Genomic DNA, 22,344 nt, shown 5'->3' on the forward strand with positions numbered 1-22,344 from the left:
ATTAAAAAGTTTTGAAGTCATCAAAATAGGACAGTGTTATTTATGGTTCCTCATTAGGTGACTCATCTTTCCCATCATAGATGTTAAGCAAAAGCTCCACTGGTTCTGTGTAATTCAATTATTTTTATGTTTTGCCTGTAATGGAGGTGTTTTTCACTGGAGTCATCTTAATTTGAGCACTGACAGTATAGTGTCTACACAGTTTAAAAATTTTTTACAAAACAAACAAGTGTGAAGCACAGAACATTCTGTGATTGTTTTTTGCTTTTAAGAACAACTTCTCATATTTTTAGGGAGAGCTAGATTTGGTGACAGATGGAAAAGCTAATTGAAAAAATAATCAAAATGATCAGATTCATCGTTATTCTGCTGTTGTTTCAAATTGTTATTTTATTTGAATGTGAAGAAACTGTAAATATTTATTATTTTTATTTGAATGGTAAGAGACTGTCAGTAATGTTATGCTGAGCTAAGACCTTGACCCACAAATGGCAAAGTAATCTCGTTCTTATTTAAAACATGGAAGAATCTCAGGGTCTCTTGGAAGTTCGAAGTCAGACCCCTCCCCTGGCCATCTCTATTAGGCTTGTAATAGAGAGTTCTTCTGGATTTGGTCATTTCCAAAGTATTGCCCTTGAGAAAGGACACTATTTAAATCATTGAAGGGGAATTAAAAATATTTTTGAAAGATTTGGGGATAAAATTGTTGAGGATAGAAGAGAGAATAAGATTTGAGGTTGGCAATACAGCTACTATAGAGAGAGGTGCAGGGAAGTAATGTTAATTGCGTCTGTGGAACCTTAGCTATTCCAGTAAATAATTGATGTACCCTCTGTACTTCATCCTTTAGTATATTTTTACTGGTACTTGCTGGCTGATTTTGATCCTCTGATTTCAATGTGTTATTTTTACTTGGGGGAAATAAGCAATTTTTTTCATGGGAAAGAAACTGCACTCTTTCTGTATATGTATACTGTGTGAATATATTTTAATTTGCTACACTGGCATCGTGCCATAGATTATTTCAGCTGTTCAAATTCACTTCATCCTTTTCTTAGAAGGTCAGTCTGTACACCTTCTGCCAAGTGAGAACACATCCTTAGTGGCTGTGGGGAAATAGAAGTGTCAGATATGATCCTGACTCAGGGAACTTAAAATCTAGTGGGCAAACAAAAATCACAAGACTCACAGTGACAGAGTCCAATCAGAAGGGCCATAGGGGATCCAACGAGGAGATGAGGAAACCCTGATTTGCCTGGAGAGCCCAGAGCACTTCAACAGGATTAGGCCCAGCTTTCGAGGGGTTGGGGGTGGGGGGGATTTGAACATTTAGAAGCTGGGACCATTTCAGAAGAGCAATGATTGGCTGAGTCAAGGCTCAGGGAGGGAGTAATGGAAAGCGGCAGGAACAAGTGGGGGACTCTAGGACACTACTGCCAAAGGTGATACCAGTGTACGTCAGGAATTGCAGAATTGAGGACCAGAATGCCCTTAAAAATGCGAATGCCCCTGTAGGCAGAGCACACATATGCCACAGCCAGCCCACACTCCCTTGTATTGGCTTCATTCTCTGCTTCCCGAGACACCGAAGGTGTTTGAGTCTGCAGCCTAGGGCCACCTGAGCCAGTGTGAATAGGAATACGCTGCAGAGGGTTGGTGACTGATTAGATGGGGGTGGGGGCTGAGGTTAAAACACCCCAATGAGGAGGCATGTGATGCTGACCTGCCTGTGGACAGGTGGATTGGGGGGCCCTGCGGCACACCTGGGTGATGGTGTCCTCACTGCCGTTACCTCACTCAGGCCTTCATCATACCTGCCCTGGAAGATTGCAAAGCCTCCTAAGTGGTCTCCCTCATGTCCTGTTGTCCCCTTCCTGCTTTTTCCCCATGCCTGCCCCAGGAGTGGTCCTGATATGCAGATGAAATCACCTGGCCTTCCAGGGACTGCCCGGGGCCCTCATTCAGGCAGCAGCCCAAACTGCCCCGCACCCCACGCAAGCTGTCCACTCCCCAGTCCCTTCTCTAGCCTGTCCTCCCCAGGACACCTTGTGCTTCCTCCCTGACAGACCACTCAGAAGTCCCGATCTTGTCCTTCGCTTAGAGTGCCCTCTGTCCCCTATTCATGTGCCTTGTTTACACTGAAAATTCTAGCCAGGCCTTGAGGCTTGTTTGTCACCCCCAGGAGCCTTTTTGACCCCTTTCTGCTGTACCACCTCTACAAGTATAACTATCCTCCTTACTACCCACCACCCCTCAAAAAAACAAACAAACAAACAAACAAAAACAACCACCAGGCCCTGGTCTAGTGGGTCACAGATACTACAGAAGGTCTTTGATTGTCCTGTCCTGGTCTCTCATTCAAATTGAAGGCAGGTTCAGCTTGTATTTCATTTCTGTTGCACAGTAATATCAACGACTTGAAACTAATCCGGTTTTCATCCTGTTTTAGGTTTCTTCATTAGACCGTTTTACAAAATGATGCTGGGAAAGCAGATAACTCTGAATGACATGGAATCTGTGGTGAGTGAAGGCAGATCCTCCCACTGAGTGTCGTGGGCCACCTGTGTCTTGTGGAAGGCAGCTGTGACATGTTGTCGCAGCGCTTTCTATGGGTTTCTCCATTCAGTGTCAATAATAGGGACCATTTAATTGTTCAAGAGTTTAATTGATCTCCCTAATTTTTCTAATAAGCAAATCATGGTTCCCATTAACTAGAAGCATGGTTCTTGAGTTGGATAACGCAAACCTCAGTTACCTCTGCTTACCTGGGACTGGTGTGACCAGCTTAACCCTTTGAGTGCCAACCAATACCCTAGGAACTATGCTAAAATTGCCAAGGCATTTTTGCTGATTTTATAGCAGCTTAGGAAAAAAAATTATGAATCACAAGTAAATGAAGTTACATATTCAAAAACTTAAGGAAACCTTTACTACATTGACATATTTAGCAATATCATCATCACTAATAAAAGCAGACTTAGAACTGGACGCCATTTCGAAGCTTTGATAGCGCTCCCAGCACTTTTGGCGAAAGACAGGAGGAGCGCAATTGCGCTCCCCAGCACTCAAGGGGTTAAATCCCAGGGTCACCTGGAGACCTCATGGCAGCTCTTGTTCTCCATCGGAAACTGCTAATACTGAATGTTTAGAGACTTCTGACCTCAGAAAATGGCAAGGGCACAGGCCAAAGCAGTAGATAAAGGGAAGAATACATACAGTCGTTCTATACGTGGAGGGGGTGAGTGACTAGGTGGGGGAGTAATAAGTTAGAAAATGAATGCTTTGAGAAGTTTTCTGAAAAGCAATTTGGGCCTGCTCAGTGGTTAGAGCATTGCCGCCCCACCCCCCCCCCCACCCCACCCCCCACCTAAGTTTCAAGGGTTGGATTTCCAATCAAGGGCACAGATCAGAGTTGCAGGTTTGAACCTGGCTCCAATCCCAGCACTGGAATCCCTGAGAGAGGGGAGGCCAGGCCCTTGCGGCTTGGTTCTGGGTGCCACTTACACTGACTTGCAGAGAGTAGTACAAGCACAGAAAGAGGTGGGACTTAACCCCTAGAGTGCCGGGGAGCGCAATCGCGCTCCTCCTGTCTTTCGCCAAAAGTGCCAGGAGCGCTATCAAAGCTTCGAAATGGCGTCCAGTTCTAAGTCTGCTTTTATTAGTGATGATGATATTGCTAAATATGTCAATGTAGTAAAGGTTTCCTTAAGTTTTTGAATATGTAATTTCATTTACTTGCGATTCATAATTTTTTTTCCTAAACTGCTGTAAAATCAGCAAAAATGCCTTGGCAATTTTAGCATAGTTCCTAGGATATTGGTTGGCACTCAAAGGGTTAAACCATTGATATTTACTTAGAATGTTCTCATCCTTCCTATTGTCCTTTGATATTTTCACTCTTCAGAGACAGGAAGTATATTCATCTTCCATGTTCTATTGTATAATTTGATGACCGCCATCCAGAGCAGGTTGCTTCCTCTCCACTTCACCGAGGACAGGATCCAACTACAAACCCTGCTGCTACTAAAACACATTTTTAGTTTGTATTTTAAGTAGGTTTGAAGTAGAGCAGAAAACGTATTAGAGACTAATATAATTCTTGAGCAATGTGCGAGGAATTACATTAGAAGGACTGAATTATTTAAAGTCAAACAAGTTTGTATTTTGGGGGGAAAAAAGAAGCTTAATTTTGGTGTCTGTGTTACTTCTCTAGGATAGTGAATACTACAACTCTTTGAAATGGATCCTAGAGAATGATCCCACTGAACTGGACCTCATGTTCTGTATCGATGAAGAAAACTTTGGGCAGGTATGTCCGGGGAGCCCCAGGAGCTCCTCTCCAACTTTTAGAAAGTCTTGCTTTTGCACAGGTTATAACACAACTTTTCTGGACAATTAAAAACCACCACCAGGAGCATTAGCTGTTAGTCATCATCTCATTGTATCAGCATTGTATTGTTAAGCCAGAAAGCAAAGCCCCAATTCCAGCAAAGTGACAGAAATTCTGAGGCCCCTGGGCCTGAACGGGTACCTACTTCTAATCTAAAGCAAAGTGCAAAACGTAAACGTTTGTGCCTTGGTTTTAGAATTTAGGTACTTTGAAAAATAGTGTGTTACTCAATAATATAATTACATGATCAGGAGTAGGTGATGTTTTGGGGAACATGGGCTTTTTTTCTCTGCTTAATGGTTCTGTTGTCATTTGTCTTCTGGGGCCTAGCAGGCTCAGGTCTCTCTCCCACCCCTCCTTGCTTTGTGCCCATACTGTCATTAAGGCTAGATTAATCAGAAAGGATAATATCAAAGAAAAAGTCACCTGCTAGGAATTTTCATCACCACCTGAACATTCTGTAGGATGTGTTTGTCTTAAACCTGGGACCTCTGATTCATTTGTGATAAACTTTGATAACAGTGCATCTTGGGAGGTCTTTTCATGGATGTCCAACCCTGGTACCCGTCCTTCCACAGAAGCACAGAGAGAAATCTCATCTCCCAGACCAGGTCTCAGGGCCTTGAAATGAATGAGATCATGGAGCCGATTTTAAAGATTGCCATATGGGAAATGAAATAGATTGATTCCTTACTGCTTCAGAGATTATTAAAAGTTTGCTCACAGACATTAGCAATGCCAAAGGCATGAGCGGGTGATCTGGAAAAACTTTAGTTACAGTGAAATGTCACTATTTCCACCTAATAAAATCAGACACAAGATATTTGGATTATTAAGTAGCTTCTAATAAAGATTTTGATTATTATTATAGTTCATGTTAATTATTCATTAAAGACAGTTCTCAGATCTCTTGGTTTAATACTGTAGTGTAGATTCTTCTGACTTTTGAGCTGAACAAGGTAAAGTAACGCAGTAATCAGAACACACACACAAGATGAGTAAGCTAATGATCAGGTGCCCTACTTGTTAAATTACTGCCTTGCTTTTTTAGAGAGCTAACCTGATTAACAGGGAACAAATGTATCCTTCATTCTGGGAAGAAATGTAGTGAATTAAGCACCCACGTACTGATCGCATCTTCCATATCCAATCCATCACCAAGCCTGTTCATTTTTAGCTTCCATGTCTTTCTCAAATCTGTGTTTTGTCCCAGACTGTTCACCACCAACACCCAAGTCTAAGCTACCGTCTTGTCTCACAGCTCCTAACTGATCTCTTTATATCACTTTGGCCTCCCATAGTGGTCTTTTCAGAATGTCGAAGTGTCATGTCATTCCTCTGCCAGAAACAGAGACTACCCACTGACCTTGAGATTAACTTGCCCCATGGTGTCCTGCATGGCTTGGCCCCGCCCCACCTGCCCATCTCCGGGGAAAGTACAGCTGTCCCTCATGCATTCTGGGTCTGGTCCCAGGTTCCTTCTCAGAGCCTCAGGATCTTTGCTCATGCTGTTCCTTCTGTTGGGAACACACTGCCTCCCATCTTCAGATCAGACCCAGGCCATATGCTTCAGAGTATCTCCCATGTCTCCCTGGGGCATTGCCATGGGTGATGTGGCATTTATTTGTGTGACTATGCCTCAGTTTAGCATCTGCCTCTCTCACCAGGCTCAGTCTTGGTGATGGCAGCATGGGTTCTGCTTTTCGCTTTCCTTTGTGCCCACACTACTTGGCGTACCGCCTGGTATAAGGTAGGCACTCAAAATAGAGTCATTGAACCCACACTGTGGGCATCAGAGAGACACCTGTGCAAGCCTCTCACTGCTTTCAGCCTGAGCAGAGCTGGTGACTGGACAGTGCAGTTTATTCTGACCCAAGAGGAAGCCCAAGTGTCCCTCGTGCCACAACACCAGGTCATTTCTTCAGTGGAGTGCAGCTACCACGGGTGTGAAGTGTCCATGCACTTGGCCCTCCTCGGTGTTTTGTTTTATTTTGTTATTCCACAATTAGAAAAATCAGACCATGAAGTGGTGGGAGCCATTGCTTCATGTAATGAAACTGCAGCTGTTGAAATTATTTTGTGATTTGTTTTCATCCTGATTGATGAGAATCTGGAGTGCTGGTTTCTGGGACCGACTAGGAGTGTTTCAAATGAACAAATTTCAGTGTGTTTGCACAGCCATCGTATGCCAGACAGAATAAACTGTACACCCATGTGCTTCCCCAAAGTTTCTATGAGAAGACACATATTGTTTGTAAAACAGTCGGCTTCGCCCTCCTCCCCCTCCTGCTGGCCATTGCTCAGTTCACATTGGTATTAGCTGGCCCCACGCGCAGGAAAGGGCCATGGCTCGACCTCAGTTGCTTTGCTCTTTACGATCAGGTAGATCCCTCTCTGCAGCCTCATGTCTTAAGCTTCTTTCTTTAAGTTCCTGAGTTTTGCCTGTTTAAAAAAAATCCCACACATCTTTTTTTATGACTATAAAGTTTAATTTTCCAAAACAAATAAGATACATTAGGATTTGGGTCTCTAGTCTCAGTGGGCATACCCTGTCTTTTCTGTAAACACAATTAATTCCTTCTCCATTGTTGCTAATGTCTGAAGAATAATGAAAACTCACAACCATAAAATAGTTTGCCTTTAATGATAACATCTTTAACTGTGTTTTAACAACATAAAAACCTTGTTAAGCATCCTCTTGTACACAACGCCTATTTCCTGGAAAAATTTCTGAATCAATTTTGCTTATCTTCCTCTTATAGTGAGACATTATTACCCAGTAATAATCCACAGAATAACTTCATGATGGTGACCATTGTTTTGTCTTTGTAATTACAGACATATCAAGTGGATCTGAAGCCCAATGGGTCTGAAATAATGGTTACAAATGAAAACAAAAGGGAATATATTGAGTACGTATATGCACATTTACAATTTTTTATTACATTGAACAACATGTCAGGTGGCCTGAACTTGGACCATCTCAGCAAGCAGATAGCACCCTGGCCAGCAAGGCTGTCTTCATTCAGAAAGTTCAGACTTTGAATAGATTTTAGAACACTTCACCCAGGTGACTGGGGATTCAGACATTGTGACATGTGTTGTGCATCATTCCTTGCAGTGGATTCCTTGAGGTTTCAGATTTGGTGGGTGTGGGGTTGGGCAGAGTCGCAGCTATCTTAGCTGAGAAAAGGATGATAGAAATCTCCACCTGCTCCCTGACACCTGCAAGCCTCTGGTGCAGGAAAGCCTTTGGGCTGCTGGCCGCAGCTCAGCACAGAAAAGCTGGTGGGGCTGAGCAGTGGCTGTGAGGGGGGCTGGTCCCCGTTGCATGTGCCCCCTCAAAGGTGAGAGCAGTGATGACAAGGTCCTTGTGCTGTTTCACAACAAAACACCTTAGAAGGTATCCGAAGTTGATTCGCCCGGCAGTAAACTCTGCTGTCACTAGACATTGTCATGGGGGAGATGGTTTCAGTGGATTTGTTACATAAAGAGGTCTTATCATTAATCCTCTGTATTATAGTATTAAAGTATTAGTGTACATCATTTTGCTTATAAACTGTAGGTCATTGTTGAAAATTGGTACAATGTCTATTAGAGTGAAATATCATTTGATAAAATATGTTGTGCTGGTACTCCCTTTAAAAATGTAAGTACATATGTATACATAAGTGGGCGTGTATATACGTGAGTTTATATGTGTATGCATGTTCTTCACATATGCACATGTATTCACATTCCATGACCTTTAGTCACATTTATAAAGCAATTTATATAAACTAAGCCTTAATCTGGAGAAAAAGAAATCAACTATCCTTTGAACTCCTGAGTGGAATTTTAGGTTTTTCACATGTGTTCTAGTTACTCTCAAAAGAATTAATGAATAAACAGTGCATGCCACAGCCCTGGAGCCCTGATTTCCTTTGTCGATGTAGGGGTTTCTCTCCTTTGTCTGATGAGCCTCGATTGAAGCTGTGAAGAAAGACGTGAGCGCTGTGATGACAAAGGTGCTTAAACACTGTTTCGTTTTCTCCCGCAGCTTAGTCATCCAGTGGAGGTTTGTGAACAGGGTCCAGAAGCAAATGAACGCCTTCTTGGAGGTAAGCTGCGCGGCCACGATTGTCCACCTGTGTCTGTAGTCAGAGCTGGAGAGAGGGCACTCCTGAGGGCGGTGTGGTGGGCACGATGGGCACAGGCTGGAGACACCCGGCCCAAAGGTCAGGGCCGCACAGCCTGCACCATGGACCAGTCCCCAGGGCAGGAGTGTCAGCCACCACGTGGCCACCCTTTCATTTTGTTAGTTTAGTGCTCTCGTCTTTGCTTCTTATGTCTTAATGTTCCTTAACAGTTTTTAAAGAGAACTTTTTACAAACATGAACCAGAGGTAGGCCCCCACGGAAGCCAGACCCACTGGCCTACATTTCTGGGTGGTGCCCAAGGGAAGGCTGGGAGATGCACCTCTGCCTTTGGCAGTGCTTGATGGGTCCTCCGAAGCCTGAGGACTCGGACTGAACATATCAAACTCCTCAGTAGCAAAGCCGTTCCCTTCATGCTGTCTTCATGGCTCCTCGCAGACTTCGCTCCTGTGCAGCACGCAGAAACATATTTTCTTAGGCTGAATTTTATCTTAGAGCAAAGTGCCAACCACCTTGTGCCAACTTCCACTGGATGACATGGGGCGCAGGCACCTCTCAGATCCAAGGATTTGATGTCACTGGTGCCCCCAGACCCCTTTTGAGAGGCCTGGAAGGGATGGATTCGTCATTTTTAAAAATGCTTCGCTTTGACCCAGAGTGAAATGCTTTCTTAAATCTTGATAATGGGTATTAGTTACTCAAAGCAAACCTAGAAACAAGCCCCAACTATCTATACTAATAAAAGGGTAATATGCTAATTAGGGCAGATGTCTTCTGGACGTCCATTAGCCCCGGCGGCTGTGAGGCCCAGGGCTCAGGCCTCGCAGCCACTGCAGCGAGCAGTGGCAGCAGCAGCGGGGGTGATAGGGGCAGCGCCTTCCCCTGATTAGCCCAGTCCCCTCCCGCAGAGGGAGGCCAGATTGCAGGGAGTGGGCCTAAGCCATCAGTAGGACATCCCCTGAGGACTCCCAGACTGTGAGAGGGGGCAGGCTGGGCTGAGGGACTCCCCACTCCCCAGTGCACGAACTTTCATGCACCGGCCTCTAGTACATTATAAATTCCCAGTGAACTGATGCGAAATTTACCCCAGCTTCTGGTGATTAAGAAGCCCCAACCCCAGACTTCAGGGACTTGGGGGCATAAGTATGAGTTAGATACACTTGAGAACAACAGGTTTCATATTTTATATAAGAAACCCAGAAGTACATTCCTGGGCCCCACCCCACCTGATCCCTCTATACCAGCGGTTCTCAACCTGTGGGTCGCAACCCCTTTGGCGGTTGAACGACCTTTTCACAGGGGTCACCTAAGACCATCCTACATATCAGATATTTACATTATGATTCATAACAGTAGCAACATTACAGTTATGAAGTAGCAACGAAAATAATTTATGGTTGGGTCACAACATGAGGAACTGTATTTAAAAGGCCAGAAGGTTGAGAGCCACTGCTCTATACTTTCAAAAATCTGGCCTTGCCCTGGCCAGGTAGCTCAGTTGGTCAGAGCATCGTCCCAATATGCCAGTGGGGTTAGATCTCTGGTCAGGGCATATATAAGAACAATCAATAAGTGGAACAACAAATCTCTCTCTAAAAAAAAAAAAAAAACACCCCAGCCCCTACTAAGGCCCGAGGCATGGCACTCCACTTGGCAGTGACATTATCTGTGCGCTACAGCAGGCTTCGGCACCCCGGTCTCTCCTGTACCGAGCCCACTGCCTCCTTGTGTGTTTCATCTAGTGCCTTCAGGACCTGATTCTTAACTGTGTCCTCTTGCGTGTCGATAGCACGTGTATTTTAGGACACACTGGCTCACAGACTGCCTCATAAGTGACTTCTGGAATCTGCCTGCCTACAGTAACCCGTATTTTCACAGGGCTTCAAAAACTACTCAAGTATCTGAACCTTCTAGATTCTATTCTTTTTCAAAATTTTTATATCATGACTAGGCTGTTTTTATTAGAATTGCAACTATGGATGCTATTGCTGATATATAAATCATTAGTAAAGAATGTGTTTTTTCCTGGCTAATCAAGAAAGTTTGTTTTTTCTGAAAAATTTGCCTCTTTTATGGAAAAAGTGTTTAGGGTGTTGTTGTTTTTTTCTTTCAGGGATTCACAGAACTGCTTCCTATCGATTTGATTAAAATTTTTGATGAAAATGAGCTGGAGGTTTGTATTGTAAACATTTTGTGTAAAGTAGATTTTTTAAGTTTCTTATTACTTCATAAATGATATCTTAACGTTCTCTGATCCATAATGTCCTGGGGCATCAGCTCAGATGAATCTACTACGTGTCTCGTAAGGGGCTTGTTTGCCAGTTGGGGAGTAAGGAAACAGCAGGAGTCGTCACCTGCAGATTCCTTGTCCAGGAGAGGGCAGTTCTGGGACAGGCGGGACAAGCAGAGGCCCCCTGAGCTGGTTGGGTGCATAGCCCACTGCCCCAGGTGAGGAAAACTGCTTCTAGTAGAGCCAGGGTTGCAGCACCAGTTGGGGTAGCAGCACCCTTCTCCCAAGGCCCAGCTGCACCCCCTCCACCCACCCACCCTGTCAGTGAACTTGAAGTGGTCTGTGTTAAGGGAGGAGAAACGTCAGAAGTCAACAACAGGTAGTTTGATATTCAATTGTTTCAGCTTCTTTGTGTTGAGGTAGATGAGAACTATCAATTTATAAAGCAAAGGAGCCCAGCCAGTGTTGCTCAGTGGTTGAATGTCCACCTATGAACCAGGAGGTCATGGTTCAGTACCTGGTCAGGGCACATGCCCAGGTTGCAGGCTAGATTCCCGGTGGGGGCGTACAGGAGGCAGCCAATAAATGATTCTCATCATTGATATTTCTATCTCTCCCTCCCTCTCTCTTTCTCTCAGAAATCAATATAAATATATATATATATGTATATATATATGTGTATATATATATATATATGCAAATGACTCTCTTTTGATGTTGAGAGGAAGGTTGTGTCTGTTCGGAAGCTGTTGATGGGATTCAGTTAGTCATTTGTCCAAACCACATCCAGAGAAGCTTGTCTTGTAGACTGGCTTTTTGTGCTTTTATCTTAAAATGGAAACTTCAAGTAGATGATGTCATAGACATTATATAGTGTAAGCCCTTCATTTGCCTGGGGAAGGGGGAGGTGGGCGGGGAGTGGGGGAAACTAAGGCAGGGAAAAGTCAGTGGCCTCATAGGTTTACCCAACAAGGTTTTGGCACAGTTAGGCCTAGGTATCCCGTTCTCAGGCATCTGGCTCAGTTCTCTATCTTTTTCATTTAGTGCCTCTGCAGGAATGTCATGTTCATTTGTCCACAGGAAACCGTCCCTACAGGAGGGTTAGATGATTTAAAAAGCAGACTTAAGGCTAGCTGCTAAGTCAGTGAACCGGTCACCACATTAGAATAGGTCTGCCTCCATAGAACATGCTTTGGGGTCACTGGGCAGATGGGTAATTTGCCCTTCCCCGGGATAGATTGATTGGGGCAAGATGAGGTCTTGCTGTCATAACACACAAATTCTTTTGTGGGGGGGAGATAGTGTCAAATATTGAGACAAATAACCTCTCAGAAGGGGAAACAGCCAGGGTAATGAGGAGATATAAATGGAGCATAAGAAAATCTATGAGCACTGTGCTCAGATTAGAGAGGGAGGGAGGAAAGATGATCAATCTGGAGTTTCCATTTCCATCTGGAAGTGTGGTCTGTACAGGCATTAGACTTGGGCCCCTTGTTACCAACGCTGTCTCTGGTCTGCCGTGGCAGGTAAAGTGTGGAACACATTCCCTGCATTTGTTTCTGTGAACTCAGGTCAGCATGCTGGCCCTGGGGAAGGCCACCTCTCCGAGTGTGATTTCTTTGGCATTCACGTTGTGCCCCGTTTACAGTTCTGCTCTCTCTCTCTCCTAGTTGCTGATGTGTGGCCTCGGCGATGTGGACGTGAATGACTGGAGACAACATACTATCTACAAGAACGGCTACTGCCCAAACCACCCTGTCATTCAGTGGTTCTGGAAGGTAAGGAAGGCCAGGGCCTCCTGGGCCCATACTCAGCTCCTCCACCTGGGTCAGGCCTGAGGGCTCTGCTGCCCTCCCCACGGTCTTGCTTTAGTTTAGCTGCGCAAGTTGGGGCTCTGTCAGTACGTGGGCTCCTGGCGGAGAGAAGAGGCAAACCTGAGCTAGAAGCAGCCCTTGTGTGACTCCAGGGACAGCTATCCTTGATCCTTACCACAGCACACTGCCCTTCCTTAACCCCCAGATTCAAGTGGCTTCTGTTTGAGGAACCCATTGAGTAGATGATTCTGAAAAGGAGGTAATTGGATTCAAGAGTTTCAGGAGTCCTCCAATGTGTGAATAAGAATGGGAGGCCTCTGGGCAAAAACCTGCTTTGGAGGCTGGCTTTTCCAAGATATTATTTTCGGTTAAAAAACCTTTTTCCCAATTTTTTTGTTTTGTTATTTCCAACACATATTTTGATCTTTTATATCTTTCAGGCTACAAGTGAAATTTTATTTAGTATCTTAGGGCTAATGTTTGCATTCTGTTTAGCTTAGGAGAGAGGTGAAGTGGGAATGAGTGGGTCCAAGGGAGAGATGGTCAAGTGACTTTAAAAAACCAGTTACAGAAAAAAAAATGATTTTTTGCTTTACAGAGATAAGAAATCACATCACTTGTTTTAATATCTAAATGGCTAATTTTAATAATATTTCAAGTGCCAGCAGAGACAGAGATAAAAAGAAAAAAGTAGATTCTTCAAACCCTACACTAGTCCAAGTCTCGTTTAATTTTGATTTTGGATTTTTTGTTTTTTGGTTTTTTTTACAGCAGTTCAAGTAAGATTACCAACTCAATTCTTGTAATAACCCAATTATGTAAGATACACAGATTATTTCAGAGGCCTATCCCTTGCTCTGTCTTTCTTTTTTAAGTGTCATCTTTCAAGAATCTGTCTACAGTCTGAAATCCCACCTCATAACCTGGGTTCCCCCAGTGTTGACACGTCTCAAATTCTGTCTGTTATCATTGGCTTTCAGGGAACTGGCAGGCCTCACACAACAGAAACTGAGCTCGGTGCCATCAAAAAGACTCTGCTTTTTATCTCTCTTATTTTGACTCATTGCAGAAGAAGAAAGAGACATTGTGATCTCTTGCTCTCTAAAGTAGAGAGGCCAGCATTGTGATGGCCATTAAGAATAAAAGGACCGTTTTCAGAGTCAGCCACCTAGGTCTTACATTGCCGTAGAAGTAAGGTGTGCCAGCTGTCCTGTGGGGATATAGTGACCTTCTGCCTCTGTTTCCAGGCTGTGCTGCTGATGGACGCTGAGAAGCGTATCCGGTTGCTGCAGTTTGTCACGGGGACGTCTCGAGTACCTATGAATGGATTTGCTGAACTTTATGGTGAGCAGGAGACTATTTGTCTTTTTTGTTTGTTTTGTTTTTGGTCTATCTTTAAAAACTAGATTCTGCAGAATCATCCACATGGCTGTAAACTGAATGTTGACAAGACACCTCACCTCCAGGGAGCAGGATTCCACAGTGCTTACTAGAGATGAAAAAGTAACACTTTCTGCTCTGCATATTAAATAAAGGTTATGTTTCCTTTTCCCCCAAACGTAGTTTTAAATTTAAACTCCCAAGGCTCGGCTGAAAGGCAGTAGCAGCCCGCACTTCCATTGTTGTGATGTCTCTTCAGCTCAGTTCCATCTGAAGGTGACACAGAGCATGTGCTGTGAGGTTGTGCAAACCTCTTGCTTCCTGCAGCTAAATAGTAAACATTACGCTGCAGTCCTAGAGAGTGTCTGGGCTCAACCTCTCTTTCTTAGTCACATACTTCCCTAGAGCGCTGTTAGCATTCACTTTCCTTTTCTCTTTTTGTCTAGGTTCCAATGGTCCTCAACTGTTTACAATAGAGCAATGGGGGAGTCCTGACAAACTGCCCAGAGCTCACACATGGTGAGTGACAAAAATGTACCTGTGTCAACAAGCCGTATTTTAATTTTTTTATTCTCACTCAAGGAGTAAGAATTTTTTTTTTCATTGATATTTAGAGAGAATGAAGGGAGCGGGGGAGGCGGGAGGAGGTCAAACCTGCAACCCAGGTACATGCCTTGACTGGCTTCCTAATGATGGTCTTCTCCCCAGAACAACTGGGCCTGGCCCAGGGGAGTGCTAATTGCAGCCACACTGGCTGGCAGGGCGGGACTCTGTTCTCTGTGTGCGTGGCTGTCTCCCAACCTTGCCTGGACCTGACTGTCACGCAGGAAACCAGCTTTGCTGGCTGCCTCACAGCAAGAGTTTCTTATACAGTCCGATTTAGCCATATGTATGTTTAATGTCTTCCATGTTTCCTATAAAACACACAATTAAGCTTCAAAATGCAAACCTGATTTACCAGGAGAGCAAGGGCTGGTAGGTCTGGTTCTTTCTGGCACTTTCCATCACCCTCAGATGTAATTATTGGGTGTCCGATATTTAAAGGGCTTCATTTCATTGCCCAGTCAAAGGTCACACATTACACTTTGCTAAGAATACCTGCTCTTTGTTGTCAACTCTAAAAACAGTCCCCTTCGGCCCACCATCTTACCCACGAAGACACTGAAGCCCACAGAGGATAGGGAAGTCCACAGTTAGTTAGACTGCCCCCGACCCCCTGACCTCGGTGGTAATGGTAACTACACTCATTAAGCACTAAGTGTGTTCCCAGCATTGTCCTCAGCGCTTTGTGTGTATTCACCGATATCGTCACTGCAATTCTAAGAAGTGGGTCATATTAGAGGGGAAACAGTGGTCACAGACCTTCAAGAATGCATCGCCAGATCCCTAAGGAATGCAGGCCCCAATGGAAATACCAACTTAAATTAATACTGAAGCTACCTTCTGTGATCAGCTCTTTTAAGTGGGGTCTGCAGTCATGGAGTTCTGTCTTTATAATGTAAAATAATACTCGAGGTTGTCATCAGAATGAAAACCAAAATTAAAAACTTCTTTTAGACTTACTGTTTTAGGATTCCTGGGTTTCTGAGAACTCCACTCTGAGAAGCAGTGGTATTCTCTGCTATGTCTCATAATGTTTAAGGACTGTTAAAAAATCCGAGAGCTTAGTGTGTCTTATTAAACACTTCAGGGGTCGGTAAAGGAACTACTGTGGACGCGTGTTTTTTTACCGCTGCTGATAATCATTAGCTTTACAAACTTGGAATCATATGTCATTGCCAGGAGGGAGCAGTCTTATACACCGAGACAGCACAAACAGTGGTTAGAACTGGGCTTTGGAGCCAACATAGGTATGAATCCCAGCTCTAACGCTTACTGTGTGACCTTGAGTAAGTTACCTAACCTCTCTGTGCCTCAACTAGGGATGAAGCAAGACCTACCTTATAAGGTAATTACTAGGATTCACTGAAATCGTAAATGAAAAGAACTTAGCAATGCTGACTGCACAGGGTAAACCATTATCTGTGGCACGGGTGGGTGGCCATTTTCATGACAGGTACACGTCAGCAGTCCACCCCCTCAAGGCATGAATCCTGTGGCTGGGGCTCTCACTCCTCATGTCCCATGTGGGCACTCAGTGAATGGTGAGCGAATGATCATTGCTCACCATCTCTGGGCACTTACTGTGTGCCAGGACACTTACATATGCTCGGTTTTGACCCTTCCAGCACCCTGCAAGCATTTTCTCCATTTCACCAAAGAGCAGACAGACTCAGAGAGGATGGTGGCCCGCCCAGGTCACACATCTGGCAAGTGGCTGAGCCAGACTTTGAACTTGGTCTCTTAGACAAGTGTGCCTTGCTACCAGCAGGGAGATTTGTACACCCCAAACGAAACCTCAGGGTAAATCAGGGCTTTTTATAAATACAGCTTGTCACTTCACATGTCTATTGCTTGCCTGACCTTAATTGGTGGAGGCAACTTAGCTTTGGTTCTGGAGCCCAGGCAGCCTGGTGCTGGTCTTGAGTCTGCGCACTGCCAGGGGCGAGAGCTCGGACACAGTGATGTGACCTCTCTGTGCGTCAGGACCCTCATCTGCAGAACAGAAAAATCACTACCCTGTGATGAAAACCAAGGCCTGTGAAACGAAGCGGTTGGCTCAGGGCCTGATGTCGAAGTGAGAGCTTTCGGGAATGACACGGCTCCATGAATCCAGAACTCCTAATGCATAAAACCTTCTGTGTTTATAGGGTTTTGAAATCTTAGAGTGTATGTCAGTGTCTCCTATGGAACTGGAGTAGAGAGGTTTCATGGACTATTAGAAAAGTCTTTTCTCTCCTCGGCAGGTTATATAGCCTATTGGGTGTGGACAGTCTCCTCGCTAGCATTTATATTCTGATTATCAGAATTCACTTAAGACATTTGCATACTCTTGCTCCAACACCAAATGCCCCTTAGCCAAATCTAGGAAATGCTGTTACAACTAAAGGATACTGAGGATGGCTTTTCACCTACACTTTTGTTGCTGTTGCAGCTTTAACCGCCTTGACTTACCTCCATACGAAACCTTCGAAGATTTACGAGAGAAACTTCTCATGGCTGTGGAAAACGCTCAAGGATTTGAGGGAGTGGATTAAGCACCCCTGCCTCGGGTGGTGGTTCGTCCAGCAAGTCCTGCTTGCACTTTTGCGTTTGCCTAACGGACTTTGCAGAGACGATGGCAGGGAGCATTGCACAGCATGGCTCCTGGAGCAAAGCCTTCGCCCGTGACTTGCCCAAGTCCAGACGTGGGAACCCAGTCCCAGGTCCCGTTTCTGCATTTTCCACCGTGAATTATCATCTGGTTGATGTGTACACTAATTACATTTCAGGAGGACTTAATTCTATTTATGTTGTGCCTCTATAGGCAAAGCCCTTAATAAATATTTTGCATACTTTATAATGACAATGAATGGAATTAATCACTCTACAGGTATAGTATTACAACTCATGTTTACTTTTTGAAAATGATTTAGACCGATTTTCCGATTTCATTTCATTACAATTAAAGATGTCTCATGTACTTGGAAAAGTGAGCATATATTTTTTTTGTATTTGACTTTGATGCCAGGTTTAATGTCTGTGACATTTTTGCTTTTGAAGTACTTTGACACCCCTACGCTCGACTTTATTAGAACTGGAAGACTGGTTTATGTCCAAATCGTTCTTACAGACAAGTACTTTGAGAGCATTTAAAGTATAACATTAGGCATAATGATAATTTTTTCCATACTCAAAATGAAAACAAAGTGGATATTAGATTTTTTTGTACAAATTTAGCATAATCACTACAGGCTGGGAGAATTGTACCATAGCATGACAAATTTTGTGTTGACTGGAAGGAATCACACCATTATTCCCTAAAGTACTCACACGTGTTCTAACACATTTGAGATGGGGTTGGGCGGTCATTTCTTATAGGAGAAATTACTTAACCCTTTCTGATGCTGTACTTTATCTTTTATTATATTTCCCTCTTTGCTGTTCGGGGCAGAGACATTTATTTGAATGAAACTCGGCACTGCCTGATCTGAAACTGGAAACCAGATCTGTCTAGTCTCCTGTTGTACGCGTTTGCTGATAATTGCTAGATCACAGTTGTTCTAACTGCACCAATTCCGAAGGCACTTTATGTACTACGTGGAGGTCATACCTGGTTTGGTTTGTGTTTTGTTTCTTGTGGACATTAAATCTGATGATTATTTCTCTCCCTGCACACATCTTTCTGGTGCCATACCTGTCAACAGTGAATCTGGCTGCTGGTGTATAAAACCTGGCTGTGAAGCTAAGCTGACAGACCTGTCCTCACTGATCATTTTTTGATTTCTGCTCAGAGATGGGTTTAATACGCAAGCGGTTGAACCAGCTTTGTTCCCTGTGGCATGTTGCATGCTGCTTCCGTGCTGTGGGCTGCCTGTGTCTGGCATGTGCCAGATGAAACCCTCTGTGGCCAGGCTGTCGAGCTGGTTGGGGGGCAGGGTGGAGGATGTGTGCACAGTGTGATCCTTTGCTGCTGTAATTCCTGGTGCAGAATTCTGTTTTGAGAGATCACCCGAGGCAGTGTGGGAGTTCAGCCCTGCTGGCCTTCTTATTCTGTGAGGTCCTAGACCCTGCGGTGGTTACCAGGGAACACTAGAGATCTGATCTCTCGCCAGTCATAAATAAGACAAAAATGGTGGCTTTAGGGCCTCTGTTTGTTATGCAAGAAGGACCTTTCGGTTTAAGAAATTCTGTTTTATGGCTTGTGAGAAGCTGTGTATCTGTGGTTGTAAATGAGCTAAAGTCCATGGTGTCTAAAGAAGGTGGGTTTCTGCCAAGCTGAGGACTGGCTCCCTTTACATATTGACTTTAAAGTACCTAATAGTGATCAGAAAACGTAGATCCTGAGTAATTAGGGAGAAAAAACTACAGTGTTGCTCAGTATTTTTATTTGTTGGTGGGAATCTCCCACCGCCCCCAACAAATGTCTCAGTGGCAAAACCCCTTCTTACAGTCCCTCCTTGTCCAGGGTCAGCTTTCTTTGTCAGACTTGTGCCAGAGCCTGGGTGAGCAGCGTGCTGGGTGGGTTCTGAGAGTGATCATGTGACTGGAGGGGAAGAAATCCAGCAATTCTGGCATAAAGACTGGGGGTCTTCTATCACTTTTAAATTATATATTCAAAATCAGAGTATTTGTTAAATGCAAATTAGACAAAGTATTAAAAATATGAAAGAAAAAATCACTCTAAGCTAATCTGTATACCAGGAACAGATGAGAATTATCCACATATTGCCCCTATAAATATTTCAATAGCAGTGATTGTGAATGACAGTTCAGTTCATCTATTCCTTAATATCTGATTTCAATAACAACTCAATAGTGCTGGGTTTGAGATTCATTTTTGCTTGTTTGTAATCCAAATAAGGTTCCCTAGTTCTCAACAATTCTCCATGTTTCACTCTTCGTTGAAAGTAGTCATATCTCTTGTTTCCTCTAAATCTTGACCACTCTGCGTCATCTTCGGGACGTAATGACAGCAGGCAGTAAAGAAAGCATGTCAGGTGAGGAGCGGAAGGATGGGTCATTCCATGGGCCTCCACCGCTCTGGTCAGCAGCCTGCGTCACCCTTTCTAGGTGTCCCCAGCAGTGACCCTGCTCCGGAGTCCAGGGAGCCTCTGTTTCCTTAGAAATCACTTGAATCCACATGTGTGTGTTAGTTCCTAGAAGGCATGGTTATCATGGGCCGGTTTGCCTTGAGTTTAGGAGGTAAGTTCCCGCATTTACATACTACATGTTGAAGGTCTTTGAACATCAGTTATCACAACCGTCTGTTCTAGCTATTTCTCTTCCTGCCTCTTATTGACCTGGAGATCAATTAGGAAGGTCCTCCCGGTGGGATTAGCTTCAGGGGCTGTGCTGCCTGGGGAAAAGGAAACAAGAGCCTTTGTCTGTTTGGAAGTTGTGTTCCCCGTCAGCGCTCTTCTCTCTAGTTCCCCAAACATTTCCATTATTTACCTTCCTGTAGCCAGGCCTCTGCCAGGTCACAGTGTGAGATGCTTCTTTGATTGTTGTTTCCAGGGCCCCCTGGTAGCTAACATCAGGTATTCCCTAAGGGTCAGGTGACCAATGCTATCAAGAGACCTGACACAGATTATTCCTCCCGCCTTCTGAAAAGTGGTTTGCAAAACATTTGAAACACTTTCTCCATCTCACATTGTTAAGATAAAAATAGACAGCATGTACTATTGCTGTTTGATCTTGCCAGGTCCAAATTGGCTCCCTTAAAAGCCAAGTTCATATGCAACAAATAACTAATTGTTCTAACAGTTGCTAATTGCTGAACACTTGACTAGTATTTTCCTAAGTCTTATCTCTCAGCTCTGAAATTTTAAAACCTAGAAAATGAGCCTGGGTTAAACAATTATCGATCTCCTGCCTATTGTGCTAGCTGTCCTTTCTTTGCCTCTTTCCTCCTCACCCAGAGTCTGCACCCCTGGACTGACAGGGAGGGGAGGGACGTGCAGTCTGATGTCGTTTTCCCCCTTGCCAATAGGGGGTGCTACTGTGCAGGGTAACTGCCTGGTCTGCTCCCTTCCTGACCCCAGGAGATCACTACCTCTCTGGCATCCAGGCTTTGGGATACATCCTGATAAGTCAAAACTGCCAATTTCAGGTCTGAGAAGTGTTTTTAAAAATCCTTACAAACTTCACTTTGTACTTTAGATTTTAAAACTGGGAAGAAAATGTGATATACTTTGGACCATTTTTTTTTAATTTATCTAAGCCTTAATGAACAGTGTATATACCCTTGCATATGTCTACACACACACACACACACACACACACACACACGAGAGTTTTCAGTGTGTCAGAAAATGCCGTAGCATTAGGACGTGAGCTGTATAATGTTTTATAGAAAAGGAGAGCTTTCTGTGTGAACTTTTCCAAGAAAACCTCTCATCAGACATCTCTCCATCTTTAAAGGTTTAACGCGCGGCAATGCATGTTTAAAATGCATGTCTTTCTGTTGGTTAGTCTGTTTGTAAGGAGTCACAATAGGACTCCAACGACATTGGCCACAGACCTCTGTGAATTGCGTTCTCAGCCTTGTACCTGTGCATCGCCAGCCTTTCTTGTGACCGTGACCCTGTGTCTGCAGACATCTGTGTTCCCATAGAAGCCAGTTTGCAGCTCCTACTGAGACTGATTTCACCTAGATTGTCACGGTTTCCTTCATGTAATAGTTCTGCGTAACTTTGTTCTTTCTCTACTATGTATGTAAAATATTTATATACAAATATGCATACATATGCTGTCCAAATATATATGTATATATTTGTATAGCATTTTTACACCTTTCTTGAGCAGTCTGGTTTTGAAAGGGAGTGAGAGCTTAGTTCCTTCTGGTTTTCTCCAAGCTGTACCCTGAGAATTCTGACCCTCGGAGCCAGAGAGAACCCCCCCAAGATGATGTGAATATGCTGTCATTTATTCAGGATTGAGTATCAAATGAAACATGAAAAAAACACAGTGACATTGAAGGTGAAAAGAGTTTCAAGCATTCCAAATGAATTCTCAGTGTTTCATAACTTTGTGTGATAAACCCACCACCTGTAAAAGCCAAGTACTATTTGATACAGTGATTAAATACCAAACTACTTCGACATTTTTTAAGACAACTTACGGACAATGCTCATTTTCACAATCAGAGTAGCTTTCGAGTATGGTTGCATTTGATACACACAGGAAAACTTTTGTTTAAGAACAGAATCCTTTGGGCTTTTCATTTTACTCGAGCAATCGAATGAGAACTTGTAGATTGTTTTCCTGACAGCAAAACAGTCATGTGACAAAGTGAAGTCATTGTAAAGAAGTGATGCAACTTGTCAAATATTTAATAAAGAATTATGGAAGCTGGAACATTTCTACATCCAGTATGATGGCTTATCTGTTTAAAGCTTCTTCGTGAATCTATCGTCGGGCTGCCGCAGGTTAAATGCCTGCAGATTTAGAGCAAGTTCATTTCCTTAATCTCCCTAAGATTCCACACCTTTAGAAACAATTCTCGATCACCTACCTACTGTGCTAGCTGTCCTTTCTTTAGAAACATCACTAAAGTCTGCCCAAAACTCCTGGCTTCAGCTTAATGAGATGCACATCTGATCTTATCCATCTGTCATTTTATTAAACTTGAGAATTGATGACTATCTAACACTCTATAATCTATGCCAGTCCATCCCTGCAAAGACATAGTTCTGGTCTTTGTCCAACCAGTGCTCAATTTATGTGACTTAACGAGACTCAGTCACGAAACCCAAAGTGGGTCTCGGAAGAAAGAGGCTATCAGAAGCCAGATCTCTTCTCTATCCTCGGTTA

General features: G+C 43.8%; 1 protein-coding gene across 9 annotated transcripts in view; it reads left to right on the plus strand.

Annotated features, from left to right (window-relative positions):
* Positions 1 to 21,913, plus strand: part of NEDD4L (NEDD4 like E3 ubiquitin protein ligase) — a 302,096-nt gene extending 280,183 nt beyond the window's left edge. For all 9 annotated transcript variants that reach the window (XM_070420371.1, XM_070420364.1, XM_070420365.1 and 6 more), the window contains 9 exons: positions 2,450 to 2,520; positions 4,214 to 4,309; positions 7,229 to 7,302; positions 8,430 to 8,490; positions 10,640 to 10,699; positions 12,427 to 12,534; positions 13,818 to 13,914; positions 14,397 to 14,469; positions 16,985 to 21,913. In XM_070420371.1, the coding sequence (XP_070276472.1) occupies positions 2,450 to 2,520; positions 4,214 to 4,309; positions 7,229 to 7,302; positions 8,430 to 8,490; positions 10,640 to 10,699; positions 12,427 to 12,534; positions 13,818 to 13,914; positions 14,397 to 14,469; positions 16,985 to 17,087 (743 nt within the window). In that variant the 3' untranslated portion in view covers positions 17,088 to 21,913. The remainder of the gene's footprint in view (positions 1 to 2,449; positions 2,521 to 4,213; positions 4,310 to 7,228; positions 7,303 to 8,429; positions 8,491 to 10,639; positions 10,700 to 12,426; positions 12,535 to 13,817; positions 13,915 to 14,396; positions 14,470 to 16,984) is intronic.
* The last annotated feature ends 431 nt before the right edge of the window (positions 21,914 to 22,344 follow it).

The sequence above is a fragment of the Myotis yumanensis genome, unplaced genomic scaffold, assembly GCF_028538775.1.
Source record: "Myotis yumanensis isolate MYYU_CA2020_CCGP unplaced genomic scaffold, mMyoYum1.0.hap1 SCAF_7, whole genome shotgun sequence".
NCBI lineage: Eukaryota > Metazoa > Chordata > Mammalia > Chiroptera > Vespertilionidae > Myotis > Myotis yumanensis.